At 40.0% G+C, this 20,724-nt stretch overlaps 1 protein-coding gene across 4 annotated transcripts in view; it reads left to right on the top strand.

The window, feature by feature from the left end:
• The window catches only part of sfmbt2 (Scm like with four mbt domains 2), a 47,366-nt gene that overhangs the window by 24,795 nt on the left and 1,847 nt on the right, over positions 1-20,724 (top strand). For all 4 annotated transcript variants that reach the window (XM_071502120.1, XM_071502116.1, XM_071502119.1 and 1 more), the window contains 14 exons: positions 5,086-5,174; positions 6,139-6,388; positions 7,433-7,530; positions 8,948-9,049; positions 10,275-10,505; positions 11,221-11,347; positions 11,577-11,690; positions 11,799-11,841; positions 13,485-13,552; positions 16,756-16,895; positions 17,361-17,470; positions 18,733-18,908; positions 19,059-19,228; positions 20,130-20,408. In XM_071502120.1, coding sequence (XP_071358221.1) covers positions 5,086-5,174; positions 6,139-6,388; positions 7,433-7,530; positions 8,948-9,049; positions 10,275-10,505; positions 11,221-11,347; positions 11,577-11,690; positions 11,799-11,841; positions 13,485-13,552; positions 16,756-16,895; positions 17,361-17,470; positions 18,733-18,908; positions 19,059-19,228; positions 20,130-20,408 — 1,997 coding nt within the window. The remainder of the gene's footprint in view (positions 1-5,085; positions 5,175-6,138; positions 6,389-7,432; positions 7,531-8,947; positions 9,050-10,274; positions 10,506-11,220; positions 11,348-11,576; positions 11,691-11,798; positions 11,842-13,484; positions 13,553-16,755; positions 16,896-17,360; positions 17,471-18,732; positions 18,909-19,058; positions 19,229-20,129; positions 20,409-20,724) is intronic.

The raw sequence follows: 20,724 nt of genomic DNA, 5'->3' as shown, positions 1-20,724 counted from the left end.
GTCTGCTGCCTTCAGGATGGAAATGAAGAATAATAGATAATTATTTATATACACAGCACTACAGCATAATGAAGCCGCAAGCAGAGGGGGGGCGGGGAGGGAAAAGGCGGGGGAGAGAGGGTGAGGGAGGTTGAAGTTTGCATGTTTTAGCTTCTGCTGCTACCATTTGGCTGAGCTGTAACTAGCTTCATGACTAATCTCAGCAGGATCTGTAAAAATAGTTTATCTATTTCTGCACACCGAAGATCAACACAGGCATGTGTGTACAGCTTGTGTGTGTGTATGTGTGTGTTTGTGTTTGCATGCAGCAGTAACGAGGAAAGAAAATAGTCTCACAGGAAAAAACACTATTATTAAACAGGCGCACAGTGAGCGTCTGGGCCACAGAGACGTTCGCGGTTCATGTTCGCGTCTCAGGAAAGCGGCTGCTCCCGTGTTGAGTTATTTGCCGGGAAAATTCCACAGTTGTTGATCTGAATCAGACAGGACCTGTGGAGACTGGAGCCTGGGTTGTGGGCGTGTGTGGGGGGGTTATTGATTTGATCTCATTAGTCAATTATATATTTAAGATCTCTTTAAGAGCCTCTGAGGAGCGGAGTGTCAAAGATTATAATAACTAAAACAAGAGGGTTTGTAGTACGTCTCTAGTTTGTTTTGAAAATAGTTGTTGACTGGAAAACACAACATTTTCTAAACTGCACAGTGTTTAAAGAGGAAAAACTATGGTGGGAAAACTTAATCAATTTGATCAACACATGTGCTGCAAATACTCACAACACAACCAAATACACAAATGCAAATATAGTATTTGGTAGATTGATTAAGATGTTTTCTGAATGTGTTTGTGTTTTGTTTATTTGCATGTTTTTGTTTTTTTTTCAGCTGCAGTGTGTTGAGCTTCAGGGCCACCGTAGAAAACATGTAGCCTCAGTTTCTATGGAGGTACATGACCGTTATAAAACTTTAACGTCTTTGTGTTATTTGCATTTTCAGAGGGAGAGAAGGTTTGTGAGAACATTTTGATGTGTAGTTGTACGTGTGTGAAGGATGACTTTTTTTTCTTCTTAATAACCACAACTTCTCACTCTGGTGATCACATCTTTCACACCTTCAAGTAAACATTTGCAGAAAAAAAAACAAAAAAAACAAAGAGAGAAATTAAAGATAAGTGTTGGCGGCACGGTTTTGCAGAGGTTTGCACCATAACTTCACAGCAACAAAGTTCCGTCTGGAGTTTGCACGTTCTCCTTGTAGACTCTAAATAACCTGTTGGTGTGAATGTGAGCGTGAATGGTTGTTGGTCTCTACATGTCGGCCCTGTGGTGGATTAGTGTAGCCCAATGTCTCTGAGATCGTCAAAGGATAAGTGGTTCAACTAATGTGAAAAAAAAAAAACACCAAGAGAAGCACACACCCTCAGAAGCTGTATGTATGTAGGTTAGTTAGGTGCCAATTACTTGCAGTTAAAGTTGAAGCGGTGAAAGATTTGAAGCGTCAGTTGAAGTGAAAACGTCACTGAACCTGCCGTCGAGGGACAAGATGGGATTAATCTTGCAAATAATTAGTAATTATGAGATATATTCTTGCAATTATGAGACATATAATTCATAATTATGACACAAGGCTTTTTTTTTCTGTGGTGAACGGAGTCCACTTCTGTAGATTATGGTGCACACTCTCCCCTCGAAGGTGCACAAGAAAAAGTGACAGAATGAAACAAGAAGAAGAAGAAGAAGAAGAAGAGGAGTGCTGTAGAGAGGTTCAGACTCCTCCCACTCATGTCTCTGCTCAGCTGGCCAATCACTGTGTGAAGTCTGTGTCAGTTTTGCAAAGTAATAGAAAATTATTGGATGCAGTGACCCCCCCTCAGTTCTAAAGTAGGTTTCAGACACTGATAATCAATGAGTTTGAAGCTTTAAAGTGAAAGTTCGTTCCCATCCATCCATTTCCCGCCCTCATCCCTCTCCCACTAACAAATTCTGGATCATCCTGGCAGGAACCCAGAGGCATTCCCGAGCCAGATAAGATGTAATTTCTCTGCAGTGTGTTCTGGGTCGATCTCTTACCATAGTGTTGAAATCAGCTGTAATCAGCTGAAGTGTCAGCACTGAAAGCAGCTGAAGTGTCTGCTTAATTGTAAGCACTGAAAGCATGAGTGTGCTTCGCTAAGGTGATTATAGAAAAAGTATTTTTTTTTTTTAAGTAGAAGAGGAGCAAAAAAAAAACTTTTAAAGGCACATTTCAGTTAATTACTTAAAATACTATTATTTGATAAACATCTTTAATTCATGGTTTAACTAAAAAATGTATTTCAAGCACCTACTAATATAAACTGTTTATGTAGATTTTTCTTCCCACTTAAGCTGTTGCATATAAAAACCCTGTAACTCTTGTTTTTTCCTTAATGTTTACTTTACTTTAGCAAAATAAAAAATACAAACACAAGCTCCATAAACATGGTAAACACAGGATATATCCCCTAACACTAGTGCTCTCCCTTGGCTCTTTACCATGGAAACACACCCACTCATCATCACCAGCAAACCAAACCAAACAAAACAAAAAAATGTTCCAAAAAAAAAAAACACTTCACGGTTCCAAAGAAACTCAATCCAGAACGTCTTTTCTCTCTCAGCAGTGGTGTGCTTCAGAACACGGGCTGCATTTCACTTTCACTTCAGCTTGATGCTAATCAATGCTGCAGGGAATGTCAGTTCTCACAGCGTGTTGGAGTCATTCTGTAACTGTGACTCATTTGGCAACATTTCAGTGGCTCCTGCAAGAGTCAGAGCTTGTGGATGTTTTTTTTTTTTTTTTGGGCAAGTAACTAACAGGAAGAAAAAAATAAAACATGCAGGACACTGAAGGTTAGCATCAGCATCTTCCTTGAATTTCTTTGAAAGGAGAGGAAAGGATAAACAGGAGTCAGATGCAAAGCAGGAATTGTATAACTCTGCTGCAGTATGGGAAACAGGAAGTGGAAAAAAACCATGTGTCCCACATGCAAATGTGCAGGAACTTCGCTTTTTAGCCTGGCGCTGCTCCACCTGGCATAAATGTGTGTGTCAGTGTGTGTTCTGCTATTAGTCACATTAGGGGGCACAGATCTTTCCATGTTGCAGTAACATTGTGGGGATTCACCTCCCATGTGAGCACATTATTGTAAAGCATTGGTTACAATCACACTCAGGTTAAGGCTCAGGTTCTGAGTCAAGTCATAACAAAGTCCTTCAGGTCTGGATTCTGGCCAATAAAATAACAAATTAATGTCAATGATAATTGCATGTCCAGTACATACCTGTTGCTGTTTCATTTAATGTTATTTTTCCAGAACTTTCCAGGTCAAAGCTGGTTGAGCTGGTAACTTGTTAGTCAAGTTTCACAAAAAGAAAAAACAAGACCATGTCTCTTGTCCAATCATCCAACTATCATGGACTTAATTTCATGTTAATTGTTGCATTCATTAATTTTCAGTTTTTTTGACTATTATCTAAGATATTTTTTCTCTAAACAGAGCTCTGATTTAAACTGTCAGCCTGATGCAGTGTCCTCTGCATTCACAAATAGTTTTCTTATCCCTGAGTAAACTCTCACTGCAGTTTACTGTAAACAAGGTCATGTGATGAGCGGAGCTTTAAAAACAATCTTCCAGTAATCGCTAATGAAGGGAACAATAGGAAGGTTTAATGTTCAAATTAAACAGATACATTTCCAGATATCATTTTGACAAATGAAAACCAAAACCTATGAGCCCTGTTAATACTGTGCTGGGTGTTTTAGGGGAAAGCCCTAATATGACTTAATTTAAGTTCTTGTATCTTAGTCATCTGTTGTCTAGCTGGTCATTTTTAGAAGCATTTCCATCATTATTCATATTAGTTTAGCATCAGTCGAGGCTGCAGTTCTTTCTTTGGCTCATTTGTGCCTCAGATCTGTTTCTTAATGTCACACTGAATCTGACATTTTCATTTCTGATTCAGGCTGCTTTCATATATATGATCTTAACCCTGACACAGATCTAATTCGTGGCAATGTGACCTCCACAGTCGCTTTGAATTTATGCACTTTTTTTTACTGCTCACAGAGGAAGTTATGAGTAACCTGATGACCCCTGATGCCTGAAAGTCTGGTTGAAACTTCTGTTCCTCTTCCCATCACTACCCCACAAAAAGACACAATTAAAAGTTTTTTTTTTTAAATTTCACAGCTGTTGTTTGACCAATTAACACTGAAATGACTAATGCATGTGGAAGCTTAAAGATAGTGTAATGTAATAATGGTTTTAAGAACCAAAAACCATCTCAGTGTAGTTCAGCATCTCCTCTCTCAGGCTTCTCTCTGGAGCTCTAGTAACAACAGTTCAGTCAGCCAATCAGAAGATAGAGCCTCTCTTCTGATTGACTGTTTTCTAAGTGAGCCAATAAAAAATATAACAGATTTCAGGTAAACACTCAGAGAAACCAAATCCTGCAAGGTTGGATGGTGGGTCCAGGTGGGCGGGGCTTGGGGCATGGCTGAGGGCGGTGACTGCTTTGTTGTCACAAAGTTCCAGAAGTTCTGACGGCTGGTTTTAAGGCTCAGTTTCTGAATAAAGGCTGTGTGCATTTCTCTGTGGACTGAGGCTTTGATACTTTCACAGTATTAATATAGAACCTAGACCTGCTTTATAATCACAAACACATGAAAGTCTCAATTTGGGACCTTTAATGTTTTCAATGTAAATGAAGCCATTGCGGTTTCATTGGTTAAAAAACAAACAAACAAATGAATAACTTTTTTCTCACTGCATAAATATGATTTAATTTAGAAACATTCAGTGTTAAAATATTGCACATCTGCAGTTGTAATTTAAAAAAAACTGCACTGGTAGAGAAGCTTTGTGTGTTTGTGTTTTCAAGTACATGCATGCACTACACTCACGCATGCTGTTCTCTGGTGACTACACTTAGCAGTGCTCTGTAGTGGTTACACATTTAATAATTTACCATGACACAAAGATGTGCTCACTTTCCACGCTATGATTGCCTGCATGTTTTTGAAACTCTGCTGTTTTTCTTTTTTCTTCGTGTGTGTGTCTCTTTGCAGCCATCAAAGAGAAATACAACGACTGGACAGAGTTCCTCGTTCAGGACCTGACTGGCTCCAGGACAGCGCCGGCCAACCTGCTGGAAGGGGTGAGTGTGTGTTCACACCGAGAATATCTCACAGGGGAAGAGGGGCATCAGTTTATGAAAGATTCATATTTTCTGCAACTCTGAATCAATTCCTAAATTTTTATTTTCTGATGTTATGGTTTCTCCTGGTTAGATAAAAGGAAAAGACAGAACCTTTGCAGTTGCAGTAAAACTTTATGATGCTACAGAGGGGGAAGAGTAAAGTCAGCCTCCATATTTTCAGTGAAGATAAACATTTGGACACATTTTTGACAATTTGCATTACAAGAGTTGATCAGATCTTGATATCAGAAATCCCTCCAGTACTGCCTAAAATACTGGATCGGATATTGGCAAATATGCACTGATCTGATGACATGTAATTTACTAAACTTTACAGTTACACAAAAGATAAAGTGGCAGTTTTCCTGGAAATCACTTCTTCTTTGCTGCTTTAAAATAGTAGCCTACACAGGAAGTTGTGAAGTTCTGCAGCCTCTGGCAACTATTTTAGAGCAGCAAAGAAGAAATGACTTCTGGTAAATAGTGTAACGTTAGCTGTTAGCAAAATGTCAGCAATTTGGTAACATTACTCTGGAAAGTCCCACCAGTAAGAAGGCAATGTTTATATTTCAGGGGGTGGCACCAGTGTTAGCACAACTAGTGTAGACATTGTTATTCATTCCCAGTGTTTATTGTTTTTCAACTGACAGTCAAATTAGATAATAAAAGAAATGGGATATATGGGATTTTATGTGTTTTGTTCATGTTTAACTAGAGCAATGCAATACAACAATCATATCACATGCATACAGGATTAGTAGTATACAGCTGTTAGAAAATATACACAGTGGTTTCAGGTTGAACTAGGACAAAGCTCTCCTGCCTGCTGAGGTAATAACCACTGCTGACTCAGTAATAACCACTGAGATGACGAGACGATCTGACTGTAGACCTAACCGCAGCCTCGCTCGGCCTCTTTCAGCCTCTGAGAGGTAAGAACACAGTAGATCTGATCGTCGAGGGCTCGGTCTTGGAGCTTCAGGGCGTCTCGGACCCTTTCCTGTACTGGCCTGTTCGAGTCATCCAGAACGTAGGAGGGAGGCTTCGCTTGCGCTATGCCGGTCTCTCTGAAGACCACCAGGCTCAGGACACCTGGTTGTTCTACCTGGATGTCAGACTCCGGCCCCTCGGCTGGGCCCTGGAGAACCGTCTCACCTTAGAACCGCCCACAGGTGATCATCTAATCTGCTAGCACCTTTTCATTTACCATCAGCCTCAAAGTACTGTGGTGACAAGGGGGAACTTTGATTTTCCCAAAACTTAATTACAGTGAGTATGAGAAAGTTAGTGGTACTTAATGAGTCTTTTTTTCTTATTTGGCCCTGATTTTATTTATGTTGGCCCAGACTTCCAACATTACTTGATGTCAGGAGTCAGATCTAACTGCTAGGGTGCCAATAGTTTTGCACTGAAGCTGCCCTGGATTTAAAAATGATATAAACGACAACTTTAAGTTAGGGCTGTTAATCTGCTTATTATTTTTTTGATTAATCTCTTAATAGTTTGGTCCATAAAAGGTCAGAAAATTGTGAAAAATCCCCACCACAATTTCTTCAGATTACTTGTTTTGCCTGATCAAAGGTCTGAAACTCAAATATATTTAATTTCTATCATGGATGACTAAGAAAAACAGCAAATATTTACATTTGATTAATAAGAACCAGTGGATTCTTCTGCTTTTTGCTTTTTAAAATAACTTAAATGATGAATCTGTTTGCAGAATCTTTCCAAATACATTTTAGCTAATGGATAAATTGTACTTTAAATTTAATTAAATGTATCCCTTAAAAATTTTAAATTAAAAAAAAAAAAAGAAATTGGTAAAAATTCTTACAAAATAAAAATTTATGCTCCTTTGTTTCCTAAATTTCTAAATAAACTGGAGAAATACATATATAAAAGATGCACAAATGGTAAAAGATTTAAAGGTGTAACCATTAAAAACATGGCATCTTGAGTTTACAAGCAAATACAAAATATATACTGTCATAAAATGTGGAAAATGTTATTTCAAACATTAAATTTCCATCCAAGTTTCTTTAAAGGACAAGTCAAGAGCAATAGCTGAAAGAGAGTAAATAAACCTTACTGATTAAATTATTTTTGATGGACCTGGTCCAAAACAGTTTAGTTTTACAGAAGCTGCTGAGCATCAAAAGGACAATTATGATCTAATTTATCAATCTAACTTTTCATGTGGTCTCTTTGACCCTCAGAGCTTCGGTCTCTGAAGAGTGCCGCCGACTGGCAGCAGGGTCTTGAAGATGCTCGGCTCGATGGACAAAAGAACCCGCTGCCGCTCGAGGTGTTCAAGGTGAGTGAACGTTTCTGTGTTGGCACCCAGCCAGGCCACAGGAGTGTGAGGGTGTGACAACCTGTTGTGTTGTGTTACCACTATTACCTCTGTTGTCTGTGGTTGATTTATGATGTTAAAAGTGTATAATAAATGATGAGGTTTTATTTTAATAATTGTAAGTTTCTAAAAAATACCAAATTACATAGATCTTTCTAGAAAACATCCAATTAAATGCTCCAGCTGAACCCAAGTAAATATTTTGTCATTAATAATTTATCATGGGAAGCTTCCTTCTACAAATAAGGTAAATGAAATTTTAATTATTACATTTTTATGTCCAGCTGACCTTCCCAGTTGATAGGGATTAATTGTTCTTTCTAGGAAATATCTAAGAAAATGAGCCTGTGAATATTCTCATTTGTCAAGGTCATAGTATCTAAGAAAATGGAAATTACAGCCCTGTAAAACAAAGATTAAGTATATAAATAAAAATTACATTGATCTAAGTTATATAAGGTCTTTAGTAATAAAATGTGCTTATTTCATATAAGTAATATCAGTCAGTCGGGCTGCAAGATTAAAATAATCACACGATCCTATTCTTACATGAAAACTCTGACTCTTTGTGCGTTAGCAGGGAGACCTGCTGCATTAAAACAAACACTCCTGAACTTTGAGCTGTGCACAAGTCAAATCTAACTTGTGCAAGAGAGATGAATGAGTAACGAGGTGAAAGAAAAAGCTTCATCAGAGGAAAAACAAATGATAAAACCTGCTCCTGCCAGAAGAAAACACTTATTTGGATTCAAAGAAAAAAGAGAGTAGAGAGGAAATGAGGAGGAACTTTTTAAGAAAGAAATAATCTTATACAATGTTCCACCAAACCTGACAACCAAGATTAGATTCCCTATAAATCATTATCTTAATTCTGGGGAAGAAAGTTATTATTTATTCCCTTCATGGTTGTGCACACTCACTCTCTGGGACTGTAGGCCTTCCCTGAAACAAAACAAAAGTTGCTGTCAAACAGGAAGTGCCATGTTTATGTTTCCAGTTGGTTTAGAATGAATAGAAGAGTAATCAGATAATTGGTACAAGGAGTGACCACGTGGGTAAGCAAACTGGAAAAACTCAAACTTTATCAACATCAAATGCAAGGAAAATACACCACAGAACACTAGACAAATATCTAGATCAATTCAATTACCAATTCATCAATAAAAAAATATTAACATTTAGTTAAGGCCTGAGGATCTTCACACTTCATCCACCTTTTCATTAACCGCTAAAATGGGAATAACACTGTGCCTCACTGAGTGCTTCATTCATTACATGCCCACCCAGCAGGGTTTGCATGACCTACATCGTCTTGCATGTGTGTGCATTATCAGAAGTGGAGCACATTAGTCTAAAAGTTGTGACTTTACTGTGTCAGGACCATGTAGACCTGCCCAAGCACTCCTTCAAGATGGGGATGAAGCTGGAGATGGTTTCTCCGTGGGAGCAGCTCAAGATCTGCCCTGTTTCTGTCACCAAGGTGAGTCAGACTGAGACGTTCACAAAACAATATCTAAAACTGGAAAGGCAATCGGGAGGGTACATACCTTCCCCAAGGCGACAAATGCCCTGTATAACAATGTTAAGGTAAGCAATGGAAAAATTCCTGTACCAAATTTTTCTGCACCAAAATTCAGTGGCTTCTTCGCTGACCCACGCCCCATCCCTCAACTATGTTTGGTATTTTTTGCATAATCCTGCTGACATAAACAAACCAACAGACAGACACGTGTAAAAACATAATCTCCTTGGCAGTGGTACAAATACCAAGTTGACTCCTTCCCCCAGCATTCCTCAGCTGCCTTTATTGATGCAGCATCAGATTTTAGTCAAGAAGGTGGCCTCGCTCTTCAGGCTTGTTCGGGTGGCCTTGTTTTTGAAAGGGTCTGGGCAGTCGACTTTAAAGTGAGTGGAATTTCTTGGGTAATAGTCTTCATATGGGGATATCTTATTATTATTTTGTTTAAAAAAAACACTACCTATGCTGTGCTGTGTTTGTAATAAGTATAGTTGTATGTGTTACATACAAGTAGACTCACTGTTTGTATCAAAAGATTGTGACATTGTGGTATTCTAAACACGAATATGAAATTTGAGGATTTATTCGGTGATATTTGACCTATAAGAAATAAAGGACTATATATTTACATGTGCTAATTTTATGAAAATTTGCCTTTTATACTTAAAAGAAGGAAAGTCAAGAAATTAATATATGTTTGATTTTAAAAATGTATTACCTCAAATGTATTAATGTTTAAATTAAGTATTCAGTGTTTTACTTTTATGTATTAAATGGCTTTAAAAAATTATAATTTATTTAGTTTTTGTTTATTCATTAATATAATTTTTTTATTTTTGTGGCCCTTGTTTGCTTCCATACCAGACTTAAGGGCATATTCCAGTGATTTAGTATTGAGGGATTTAAAAGATTTTAAAGAAGAGGAAATGTTAAAATCAAGTAGGAGATATTCTGACCTTCAGTCCAAAGTTTGGGTCAAGTCAGAAACCCTGGATCCTACATTTCCCACAATGCACCTCCACAGCATCTTTCTTTACATTTGAAGTGGAGCCTGCACAGTTGTCCCTTTAACAATAAAAATAAGATGGACGAAGGAGGACGAATAAGAAACAGATTCACATGTGTTTCTGTTGATTAAAATGCACTAGAATGATGTTAAACACACTGCTGTCTTTTTCCTCCTCAGGTCTACAATGAGATTTACTTCCAGGTCACGCTGGATGATCTTTCTGTTGATGCTAAGCCACGGTTTGTGGTGTGTCACGCCAACTCGCCTGGCATCCTGCCTGTCCAGTGGTGCCTGAAGAACGGCGTGGGCCTGGAGAGGCCCCGAGGATATGAGGGCCAGGACTTCGACTGGGCCGACTACCTGAAGCAGAGCGGGACGGAAGCGGCTCCTGATGCCTGCTTTCCTGATGTAAGTCTGGAGTGACTGAGGTTTTCAGCTGTTAGGACTCAGCAACTGTAATTGCTTTGAGAATCAGAGACACAATGTGACTGCTGCTATGACACATTTACAAACCAACCAATCAGAAAAATCATGAAACAATACAGAATACAGTGATGCATCAGCCAGTATATTCTGCAGCTGTGGATTTAAATGGCAAATCTTGTTTTTTGCTGTATTTTTAAAACATAAGAGGAGCACAGATGGATGATGTTTGCATTTTTTTTGCTATTTACATCATATTAATCATCATTAACATCATATTTCTAATATTTCTTAGAATGGACTTAAAACACCAACAACACTGATAGAAATAAGTCAAGAACTTTATCATTTTATCCCTGATATGTTGTCAATAAACCAAATCAAACAGCTCCATGATTCACTGGGTTCACATCACACAACCTTAATCTTCCTCAACACCGACTCTGTACAGTCCGACACAGGTTGTGACCAAGATTTTATTGGGCCCCTCCTGTGCAGTGAAACATGCAGTGAACCAGCAGCATCGCTGTCACTGCACCTTGTATTAAAGCCTTCGAGGGGAAAATCAGGGTTAAATCAGTTTGAATGTCTTGTAATCTGAGCCCAGTTTTATGTTACCTCAGCTTAGATCACTGTCCTGAACTTGAAATAAACGCTATCTCTCTCTCTCCTCTGTGTGTGTGTGTGTGTGTGTGTTCAGACATGGCAGAGCAGAGGCTTTGCCAAGGACATGTGGTTGGAGGCAGTGAACCCTCACCGGCCAGTGGAGGTGTGTGTGGCTCAGATCACACAGGTCAGAGGACGCCTGCTGTGGCTCCGACTGGAAGGTACAGACGTGTGTGTGTGTGCGTGTGTGTGTGTGTGTGTGTAAGAAGGATTAAGTGTCAGAGGACTCCTGCTGTGTCTCAAAGTGAAGGTAAAAACCAGTGTGTGTGTGCATGTGTCTCTCAGAGTGTGTGTGTGTGTGTGTGTGTGTGTGTGTGTGTCAGCTCCCTCACCTGTCCTCTCTTTCTCTCTCTCTCTCTCTCTCTCTCTCTGCTGTCTACCTGTCTCCAGGTGTGGCGAAGCCCCTGTCAGAGTGTATCGTGGACGTCGAGTCCATGGACATCTTCCCTGTCGGCTGGTGTGAGGCCAACACTTACCCTCTGACCCCTCCACTCAAACCTGTTTGTACGTACACACACACAAACACACACACAACAAACACACGTACACACATTTCCGGTCGAGTGACAGTTCAATACAAACTCTCTCTGTCTCTAATTGTCTTGTCCACAGGCAAGAAGCAGAAGAAGATAGCGGTGGTGCAGCCAGAGAAACAGTAAGAAAAACAAACATTTATTTATCAAATGTTGCCACAGGTGGAGAAAGACTGATGTTGATTTGTTTTGGAGTCTGAAGCTAAAATGCAGCATGATTCAGAGGTTTTCTGTTTCTAGTTTAACATAAATAAGCATCTACAACTCTGCTGAAAAGTTCTGTGCACCATTGGCTAAAATAATCCACTAAAACCCAGAATAATAATCTGCAATCTTTCCATTCAACTATTTATTCTGCACAGTTTCTTCAAAATGAGTTATTTTATCACTTTTATCTCTATTTACATCCTGACGTTATTTGTTGTGGTTGCTATGTTTTCATTATCAGCAAAAGTCCAAAATATCGTTTCCCTTTTCTAGTGTATAAAGTGAATTTTTACAGCAAGCTAAATGCAATATTTGAATTTGCATTGGCATGACTCCAAGCATGGAAAATAAAAAAAAAAATTGTAGTAAACCATAAACTCAACACTTAAAAAAAAAAAAAGAATAAAAATGGTCTTAAGTCCTATATAATAGGACTAAGCTTAAGGATCACTTAACCCAATAATAGATGAATAAAATAACATTTCACAAGTACGATGCCAGTAAAATGGAGAATAGAATTTAGTGTGTAGTCCACAGCCACAGAACAGAACCGAATGCACATTGCATTGTGGGATTGTTAGCAGAAAGTATTGTACATGCCGCAGACACTTAACTTTTTGAAGGGCCTCGTATACAGAGCATAGTTTAATGGTGAACAGTAAATATAATGCACTATAGGAGGAAAAAAATAATTCTAAATTAAAAGTATCAGTAGCTTCGTTTGATTTAGCGCTGAGCACCTTTTATGCCTGAGATTACCTGAAGCTTTGAGCTTTGGTAGCAGAGCAGACAGAGGAACAATTCTTACAGAATCTGAGTTAATTAAAACACTTAAGTGAATATTTGGTGAATTTTTCAACAACAGTAAGTGTTTTTCTCTCTTTGTATGAAGTCACAATGCTGATATATTTGAGGACCCTGCTCCTCGAATGTGTTCTAAGTTAAATGAAAAATGAAAGCGGAAAACTGGCCACGTGTTTGTGAAACAATATATCAGTGTAAACGAACCACAGCAGGAAAATTGTTTCATTCCCGCCTCTTTGTTTTCTGTCTTTTTACCTTTGAGCCAAAAAAACTGAGTGAAGGTTTTTCTTCTTCAGAAACCCCTCGAGGCTTCTCTCGCTGTCTCTCCCTCCCTGTCACTCCAGAGCCATTAATTGAAACAGCGGCTTTTTAGAGCAGAAATTGCTTCCCCGGGGCGCTGATTGATTTTGTTGACAAATGACATGTTACACCGCTGGCCGCAGGAAACGGCGGCCCCGGAGAGCAGGAGAAATATGTGGTCTTCAGCAGCACTTTGTCAGCTCTCTCATCTAACCTCTAATTCCATTTCTCACCTTCAGGGGAATGTTTTCATCAATACCCCCCCTCCACCTCCCCCTCCCCGCTGCTTTCTAACTCACCTGCTTCTAAATCCGACACTAACTGTAATAGCTGTTGTGTCAATTGATCAGCTGAACGAGCGCTCACTCGGTTCCTCTGTCGTTTCCTGTTTGATTGGATCAGTTGGATAATTTTATTGATTACTTTGACCGGATTGATCACCTTTTTCCTGCAGGTTGGCGCCGTCCCAGCCGTTGGAGATGACTCCTGTCAACCACTGCCAGCCCGTCGCCATGGATCCAGGTAATCAAAAGCCACGTTGCACATGATTTATCTCCAGTAATTAACATTAATGAGCTTGTGATGAGAGTAGAGGGGAAACCCCGCTCTTCAGACACTCGACGGATTATGATACTCTGTGTTTAGTTTGAGTTTTAGGATCCTCGCCTTCTGAAGAACGATTTTTTAAAACATGAAATGTGTAACTTTATTTATCTGTGAGTGTGTTCAGGTACCGGCTGCATTGTTGATGAATTTTAAAACTTATTTTACTGTTGAAGCCTTGATTATTGAGAGAGAGAAAGAAAGAGAGAGAAATTGATAGTAATCTCTAACAGTGAATCCCCCGATGGATGGATGGATGGATGGATGGATAGATAGAAATAAATCTGAATTACAGTGAATGTGTGTCTGCTCTTATTTGGATTGGTGGCTCAATGCCTAAAGTATTGATGCTATCAGCACTGAGTATTGTTTTGAGAGTCAGTAGGATCAATACCTGATCAGTCCTTTGTTAGATCACATTCTGGCCACAGACAATTAACACTTCGTTTACACTTGTTCTAACATGTGTGGGATTAAGTCATTAACAGGAAGTGGTGAATGAGTGAATCATCAAACAAGGGGAAAAACTTTCAGAGACTGATCATCATCTAGTCAACAGCGATAAAAATGGCCACAGTTCAGTTTTTCCTTAAACTGATTTTGTTTCTTTGTGCATAGATGATGATAATTCAGTGATAAAGTTCTTAAACATGCTTTTTATCTCTGTGTATTTTAGCTTGTGCTGTTGAAAACATTTTTAATGAATCTTACTGCGTTCAATCCAAACTCCAGACCGAGATGTTGCTGATCTGACTTTTACATAACAGTAACTTATTCAGACACGAGTCAGTTCATCCCAGAGAGAAACACGATTGTTTACATGCAGGCTACATACAGTGAAGTAATTCATCTCATTGAGAGAAAATCCAAACTGGAGACAGAGTAATGTTGTACGTTCCTGATGTGATTCAAAAGATTATTGAAGAAGCAACAACAAGATGCAACTTATGCCTATATTTTGCACACAGTCTTGTTGGATAGTTGCACATTTGTCGATCTTGAGGCTCTGCAGCTTCAATTTGATGTAAAATAACAAACACTACATTAAAGCCAGAACAGAACCCTTAAACTCTGGGCTCTATATCTCTCACACAGTTCTTTCTACACGGATGTAAACCAACTCAAATTAAAGCTTAGACTTGGCACGTAGATGTAGTAGCCTTTATTTTACTTCAGTTTGAATGTGCTGAAGCTCAGAGCCTTACTAAAAACAATTGTGCAACTGTGCCAAATACTTGGCTCAACTGAAGAATATTTCCCTGTGTGCTTTTTGAATGCTGCTGCAGAGGAAATCCTCATTTGTCACTAATGCATTAGAGAACCGAAACATTTCTCTGCCATCAAATGTTACTGTAGCTGCAGTGAAACTACTATATCAGGATTTGGCTTTTTATCAGCTGGAAAAAGAGAAATAACACCCACAAAAAAAAAAAAAAAAGGCACAGATGCAGCTTTCCTTTTTTTTCCAACTGTGTTAAAGTGTGTTGAAGGTCACATATTTTATTCCTTTCTAGTGTTTTTATTTGAAGTGTTGATATTCATAAGAAAATAAAACACTCAGACAGAAACAGAAACCAAATCCTGCAAGGTTGGATGGTGGGTCCAGGTGGGCGGGGCTTGATGACTGCTTTGTTGTGACATCACAAAGTTCCAGAAGTCCTGATGGCTGGTTTTAAGGCTCAGTGTCTGAATACAGGCTGTGTGCATTTCTCTGTGTTTGATACTTTCACAGTATTAATATAGAACCTAGATCTGCTTTATAATCAAAAAACACATGGACATTTACTTTAAAGTGAATCTCTTATTACAGTTTTTACAACTTGAGATATGTAGTTTTATTATATCTATTATTTAATTTAAAAAAACAGCTTTACAACTGTGCATGTGGCAGCCAGCCTCACAATCAATCCCTCAGGTTTAACTTATTATGGGAACCATTTACTGTGCGTGATAAATTGTAATGTTCAGTGTAAAGTGAGTGTCACATTTTCACCAGTTTTAAACATCTGCAGTAACTTTGATCGTTAGCGTGTATAAATAAATTTGGGTGTGTTGTCTTTTGTTTTCACTTCCTGTCAAAACCAGTGACAGAACAAGCCTCGAGTAAAAATGCTCAATTTACCTTATAACACTGGTGGTGGGCACTAGGTGTGTTTCTGTGTTATGTTGAAGCACAAATAGAGCAGAGGGGCTGAGTATTGTTTCCATGAGACCCCTGCCCTCTTTTCCAAGTTCCCTGTTTAAAAACCACCCACTGGCTCATGCATATTCATCACCTCACCTGATTACTATTCACCCCTGGCGGTGGTGGTGCGCTTCCAGGTGCCGGCGGTAGTCAGGGGACCTGCAGGAAGGGCGGCGACCAGCATCATTCAGTCGACCCTCGAAGTCACATAAACAGGACGCGCACGCAGCCACATACAGCACTAATGATGTTAACAGCAATAAACTAAATACATTTATTTACAAGAAAAACAATATATAAACATACAGCTCTGTAGACCTTAAAATAGGAAATTACAGCTATTGCACCATGAATTTAAAACCTTTCCTCCAGTTATTTAAATAAAGTTCAGCACCGCAAAATGAAAGAGTGAGACAAGATGTGAGTCCTGCATTTGAGAAGAGCCACTGGCAAGTAGATGAACTGTGTCAGTGGACGGAAAAACCCGCTGTAGCCAAGGACGGCATAGACTCTGTATCTGTTCTGCACTGTTACATTTCTCACTCTATCCTGAAATGTGTCTGGTTTGCTTCTGTGTTTTGTGAAGCTGTGACAAAGAAGAATTCAGTTTAAGATCCATTTTAAAGTGTGTTTAAACCCAGATTCTGTGCAAAAGCCACTTCCAGGTATGGAAGCTGAAAGCTGCTAAAACTTAAGCAGGATAATATTTTTACTCACTTAAGCTTGCTATTTTTGTCATTTATTTTTTTATTTATTTCAAACAGACAGTAGCTCAAAACTTCTCAAACAAAGACAAAATCTTTAGTCCAAATGACTGAATAGATCTCAGACTCTGCTTCATCTTTATATGCTTTTATTTATATGACTCAGTGTAGTGTAGTTTAAAATAAGCTGCTTCAGGTTAACATTCCTGTTCATGGTCTTTCCTCTGTCTCAGGCTCAGCCAATGGCAGATACTGCTGCTCCAAGATTTTTGTCAACCACCGCTGTTTCTCAGGACCCTACCTCAACAAGGGACGCATCGCGGAGCTGCCGCAGGCCGTCGGACCCGGAAAATGCACGCTGGTCCTCAAAGAGGTGGGCTGATGTCAAAAGCAGCTGGGGGGAGACGGAGAGGAGCAGGTTTAATCAAAGAGTTAGACACTTTCAAAGGGAGAGGAGGGCGGGCAGAGATTGAAAGAGGGAGGGGGTGAAATATGGAGGGCGAGACAGCGATGTCTTGTTAACCACCTGCCGTTTCTCAGCAGCGCCTTCATTTTAATGTGAGGAGCTGTCAGTCAAGTGTGTTTACACATACACACCATCACCAACGCTCAGCAAAACAACCTCTTAATTTCTCCAGAGACTGTTTGTGCATGCACTTGCATTTTCTATGTGTGTGAGCTTGCAGATTTGCAGGAGTCCAGGGTTTGTAAAGACGAGCGTGATCTGTGTTTGTCCGTTCAATGTTGTTTGTGCAGTGGCTCTTATTCTTCTTGGAAGTTGTTGAGTTGAACCAGGAGGTTATTTCCTTTAATCTGAGTTGTGCTTTTTCGCCTGCAGCTGCTGAGCATGCTGATCAACGCCGCCTACAAGCCAGGACGAGTCCTGAAGGAGCTGCAGGAGCTGGAGGATCAGAGCTGGGACTGCCAAGAGGAGACCCTCAAAGCCAAGTGAGGAGCCCAAAATACAAAAACCGTGCAGTGAAACGTGCACCACAACAGGCCAGGACAGATTCTTTTCCCATTTGATTTGGTGATTTGCTGGATCTGGACATTTTATTCAACTATGAAGCCCTAAAATTTTATCCCCTGTTGGTTTTCATGCTTAATGTTTTCTAAATCATAATAAATCAGACAAACCATCACATCTTTCCCACTGTTAAAATCATTACCAGACTTCACAGTTTTACTCTCTGTCTCTTCAAATCATTTTTTCATTTAATTTTTTTATGTTATTTTTTTGTTGCCGTGGTAGTTTGGGTGAGGTCTGTTTCCCCCTCCACCAGCAGCTGCACGAAGCCAAATTATTCCACAGCTTCAGGCTACACACTTTGTGTTTTCTAATCAAAAACTGTCCCATTTTTCTGGCTGAAATGAGTAAGAAGTTTTGGTGAGTCACCTGCGCTGGCCTGCAGTGCAAAGCGATCACATTCATGCATGAATGTTTTGATTTCACAACAAAACAGTGCTGCTTTTGATTTTTCGGGGCATTTATGGCCCAAAGACGTAATTTATTTCTGACTCTGGTGTCTGCAGTGTCTGGGTATCGTTGCACAATTCAGTTTATTTCATCAACAAAACAAATGTGAGAAAAATGTGTCTGTCAGCGTCACTTTGATGAGATAATTACTAAATTTGTCCTGTTTTATTTTAATTACAGTTCATAATATTTAGATGATTTAGAGACTGGAGCTGGAACCTGAATCAGGTCTGGGTCCAAATTCTCTTCAGTCGAATCAGATCTACTTGTTCTACTCTTTCATTTTCATCATATTGCTCTATTCTTTCTCGTCCTTACTTTGCAACAAGTTTTAAAATGTGAAGAAATAAACATTTAACCATTTAGTTTATAAAGGATTTAGTCAAACGATGTAATCTCACCTTTGATTTGTGCTTTTTTGAATGTTGAAGAGTTCAGTCGAGCACAGACCGGCCTCAGATTTGTCCTTGAGCGCCGCCAACAGATCAGCTCACCTCTGCTGACCTTAGCCATTAGCTTTAGATCGCTAAACTGACCCTGAGCACTCCCCTCTCCTGTATCGCCCTCATCAACGAGACGATCTGAATTCACACCGTCACTCCTAAAACAGCCCACTTTCACATCACCATTCACTGCCGAGTGCTCTGATGGATTTCTCATAGTTTAATCATCCATTGTTCTCATAAATAAAAGTGGCTGACAGTGTCCCCTCGTCCTTTCTGCTCTCCCCCAGATATAAAGGGAAAACCTATCGCTCCACCATCCGGATAGTCCGCCTGGCAGACCAGATCCCGGACTTCTGCCGTAAGGTGTGTGTGAAGCTGCAATGCTGCCCGAACCTCTTCAGCCCCGTCCTCGTCACCGACAAGTGCCCGGAGAACTGCTCCGTTCAGACCAAAACCAAATACAGTGAGTCTCTGTAATTACACGCATCACTTCCTTCACCACAGCTATGAGGACGACCCAAATCAAAGCCTGTGACGCTGCAGAGTGTATAATTGCCTCTGAGTTTTGTTTTTGGGCTGCATTGTTCTCAACATCTGCTGTGTGCGTCCGCAGCCTATTACTATGGGAAGAAGAGGAAGCTGTCCAAGCCGATGGGAGGGGAGGAGACGGCAGAGGGGGAGCTGGCCAAGCCGACGCGCCGCAGGAAGAAGAGGAAAGCTATCTTTGTGCAGAAGAAGAGACGCTCGTCCGCTGTGGACTACACTCCTGCTGGTTCACCGCAGGTTAGACAACACGTCTCTCCGGGCGTCCTCTTCGCTCCTGCTCAGTCATAATCAAGTGTCTAAACATAAACAAACTCATCTCTAATATGACACAAGCAAGAGGAAGAGGAGCTTCGCTGACAGGAAGTTTAGACACCGTATAAATTCACTCACTCGTAATTTAAAAGCCGTCGATTTTGAATGTGCTCAGTAATCTCAACAAATCTGAGATGAATTACTGACACTGAAATATCTTGTCAGACTGGTCGTCAGGTGGTTTCTTTAACACTAAGAGAAGTGATGATCATATTAATCTTGAGTCTATAGAACTTTGCTTTATAGAGATGAGAACAATTAGTCATTTAATTGATTAGCTGATGTCATTTTTCGATCAAAAATTTTAAGTTATGAAAAACTAAGGTTGTAATTTTCCCCTTTTCTGACCTTTTAAACAAAAAAAATCTATTAATCAAGAAAAGGATCAACAGATTAATCAATCATTGGAGTGATCAATAGTCCAGACCACAAATTTCCTGCTAATCAACTAATCAATAATCCTTTCAGCTCAGACGGGATTTGATAGAATTTATGTGTCCATTTAACTGAACAAATCCAGAATGTATTCAAATGTATAATTTATCAATTTCTAATAACAGACCCATCAATCATAAACTTCATATTTAAGAACAATTCAAATATTGAAATTCAAGAATCAAAACAAGTTTTCTGTGTAAATATTTACTTTACTTTTTTATTTTTAGTTATAGTTCTCTATAGCTTCTAATCTAAGTTTTAATTAAGACTTTAAAACTAAATGAAGTGACTCCTGACGCTGTTATGAAGGAGCGAGTGGCGTCTGATGTCAGAGGTACAGCCAAGGTCACCTGACCTCTCTGACTCTGAGCCTTCAAACTTCCCTCAGGACAGCGATGAGGGAGAGGAGGATGAAGACATGGCGCTGCAGTCGGGCAGCGAAGGCAACAGTTCGGAGCCTCGTGACGACCACACCGACGCCTCCTCGGTGGAGGTGAGCAGCAGCCGCCCCCGCCGGGCCGCGACGCTGCGCAGGGCCGTCAGCATGGGAAACGCCACCATTGCCAGCCAGGAGGCCCCTGAGGGCCGAAGGAGGTCGACTCGCTCGCTGTCCGCCTACAACCAGAGCAACAACAAGTACCAGCCGCCCAAAGGACAAGACGTGCAGGTGAGACAGGCGGACTGTGATGTACAGCGTTTTAAACACCAGAGCATCATCTACTCTCTGACACGTTACACAACCATCACACAGTTTTACAGCAGCAACACCTGGTCTCTGAGTGGACGATAACATCTGTTGGACTCATTATCATTGGCTGGTTGTACAGCAGAGCCCATCACATGGTCCTGTCCTGGTGATGTACAATGTAAACATCCACGGTGACGCTGTACGATGAACTGCATGACAGCAGCACGGCGGGTCCAGCTTTAGCCTGAATTAGTCAAATTATGCAAATAACAGCTGCACAAGGGTTGGTGTGTTA

The sequence above is a fragment of the Trachinotus anak genome, unplaced genomic scaffold, assembly GCF_046630095.1.
Source record: "Trachinotus anak isolate AG129_WGS33_773 ecotype Australia unplaced genomic scaffold, CSIRO_AGI_Tana_v1 ptg000018l, whole genome shotgun sequence".
Lineage (NCBI taxonomy): Eukaryota > Metazoa > Chordata > Actinopteri > Carangiformes > Carangidae > Trachinotus > Trachinotus anak.
Note: the sequence above shows the minus strand (reverse complement) of the source record. Positions and strands in the feature narration are given on the sequence as shown.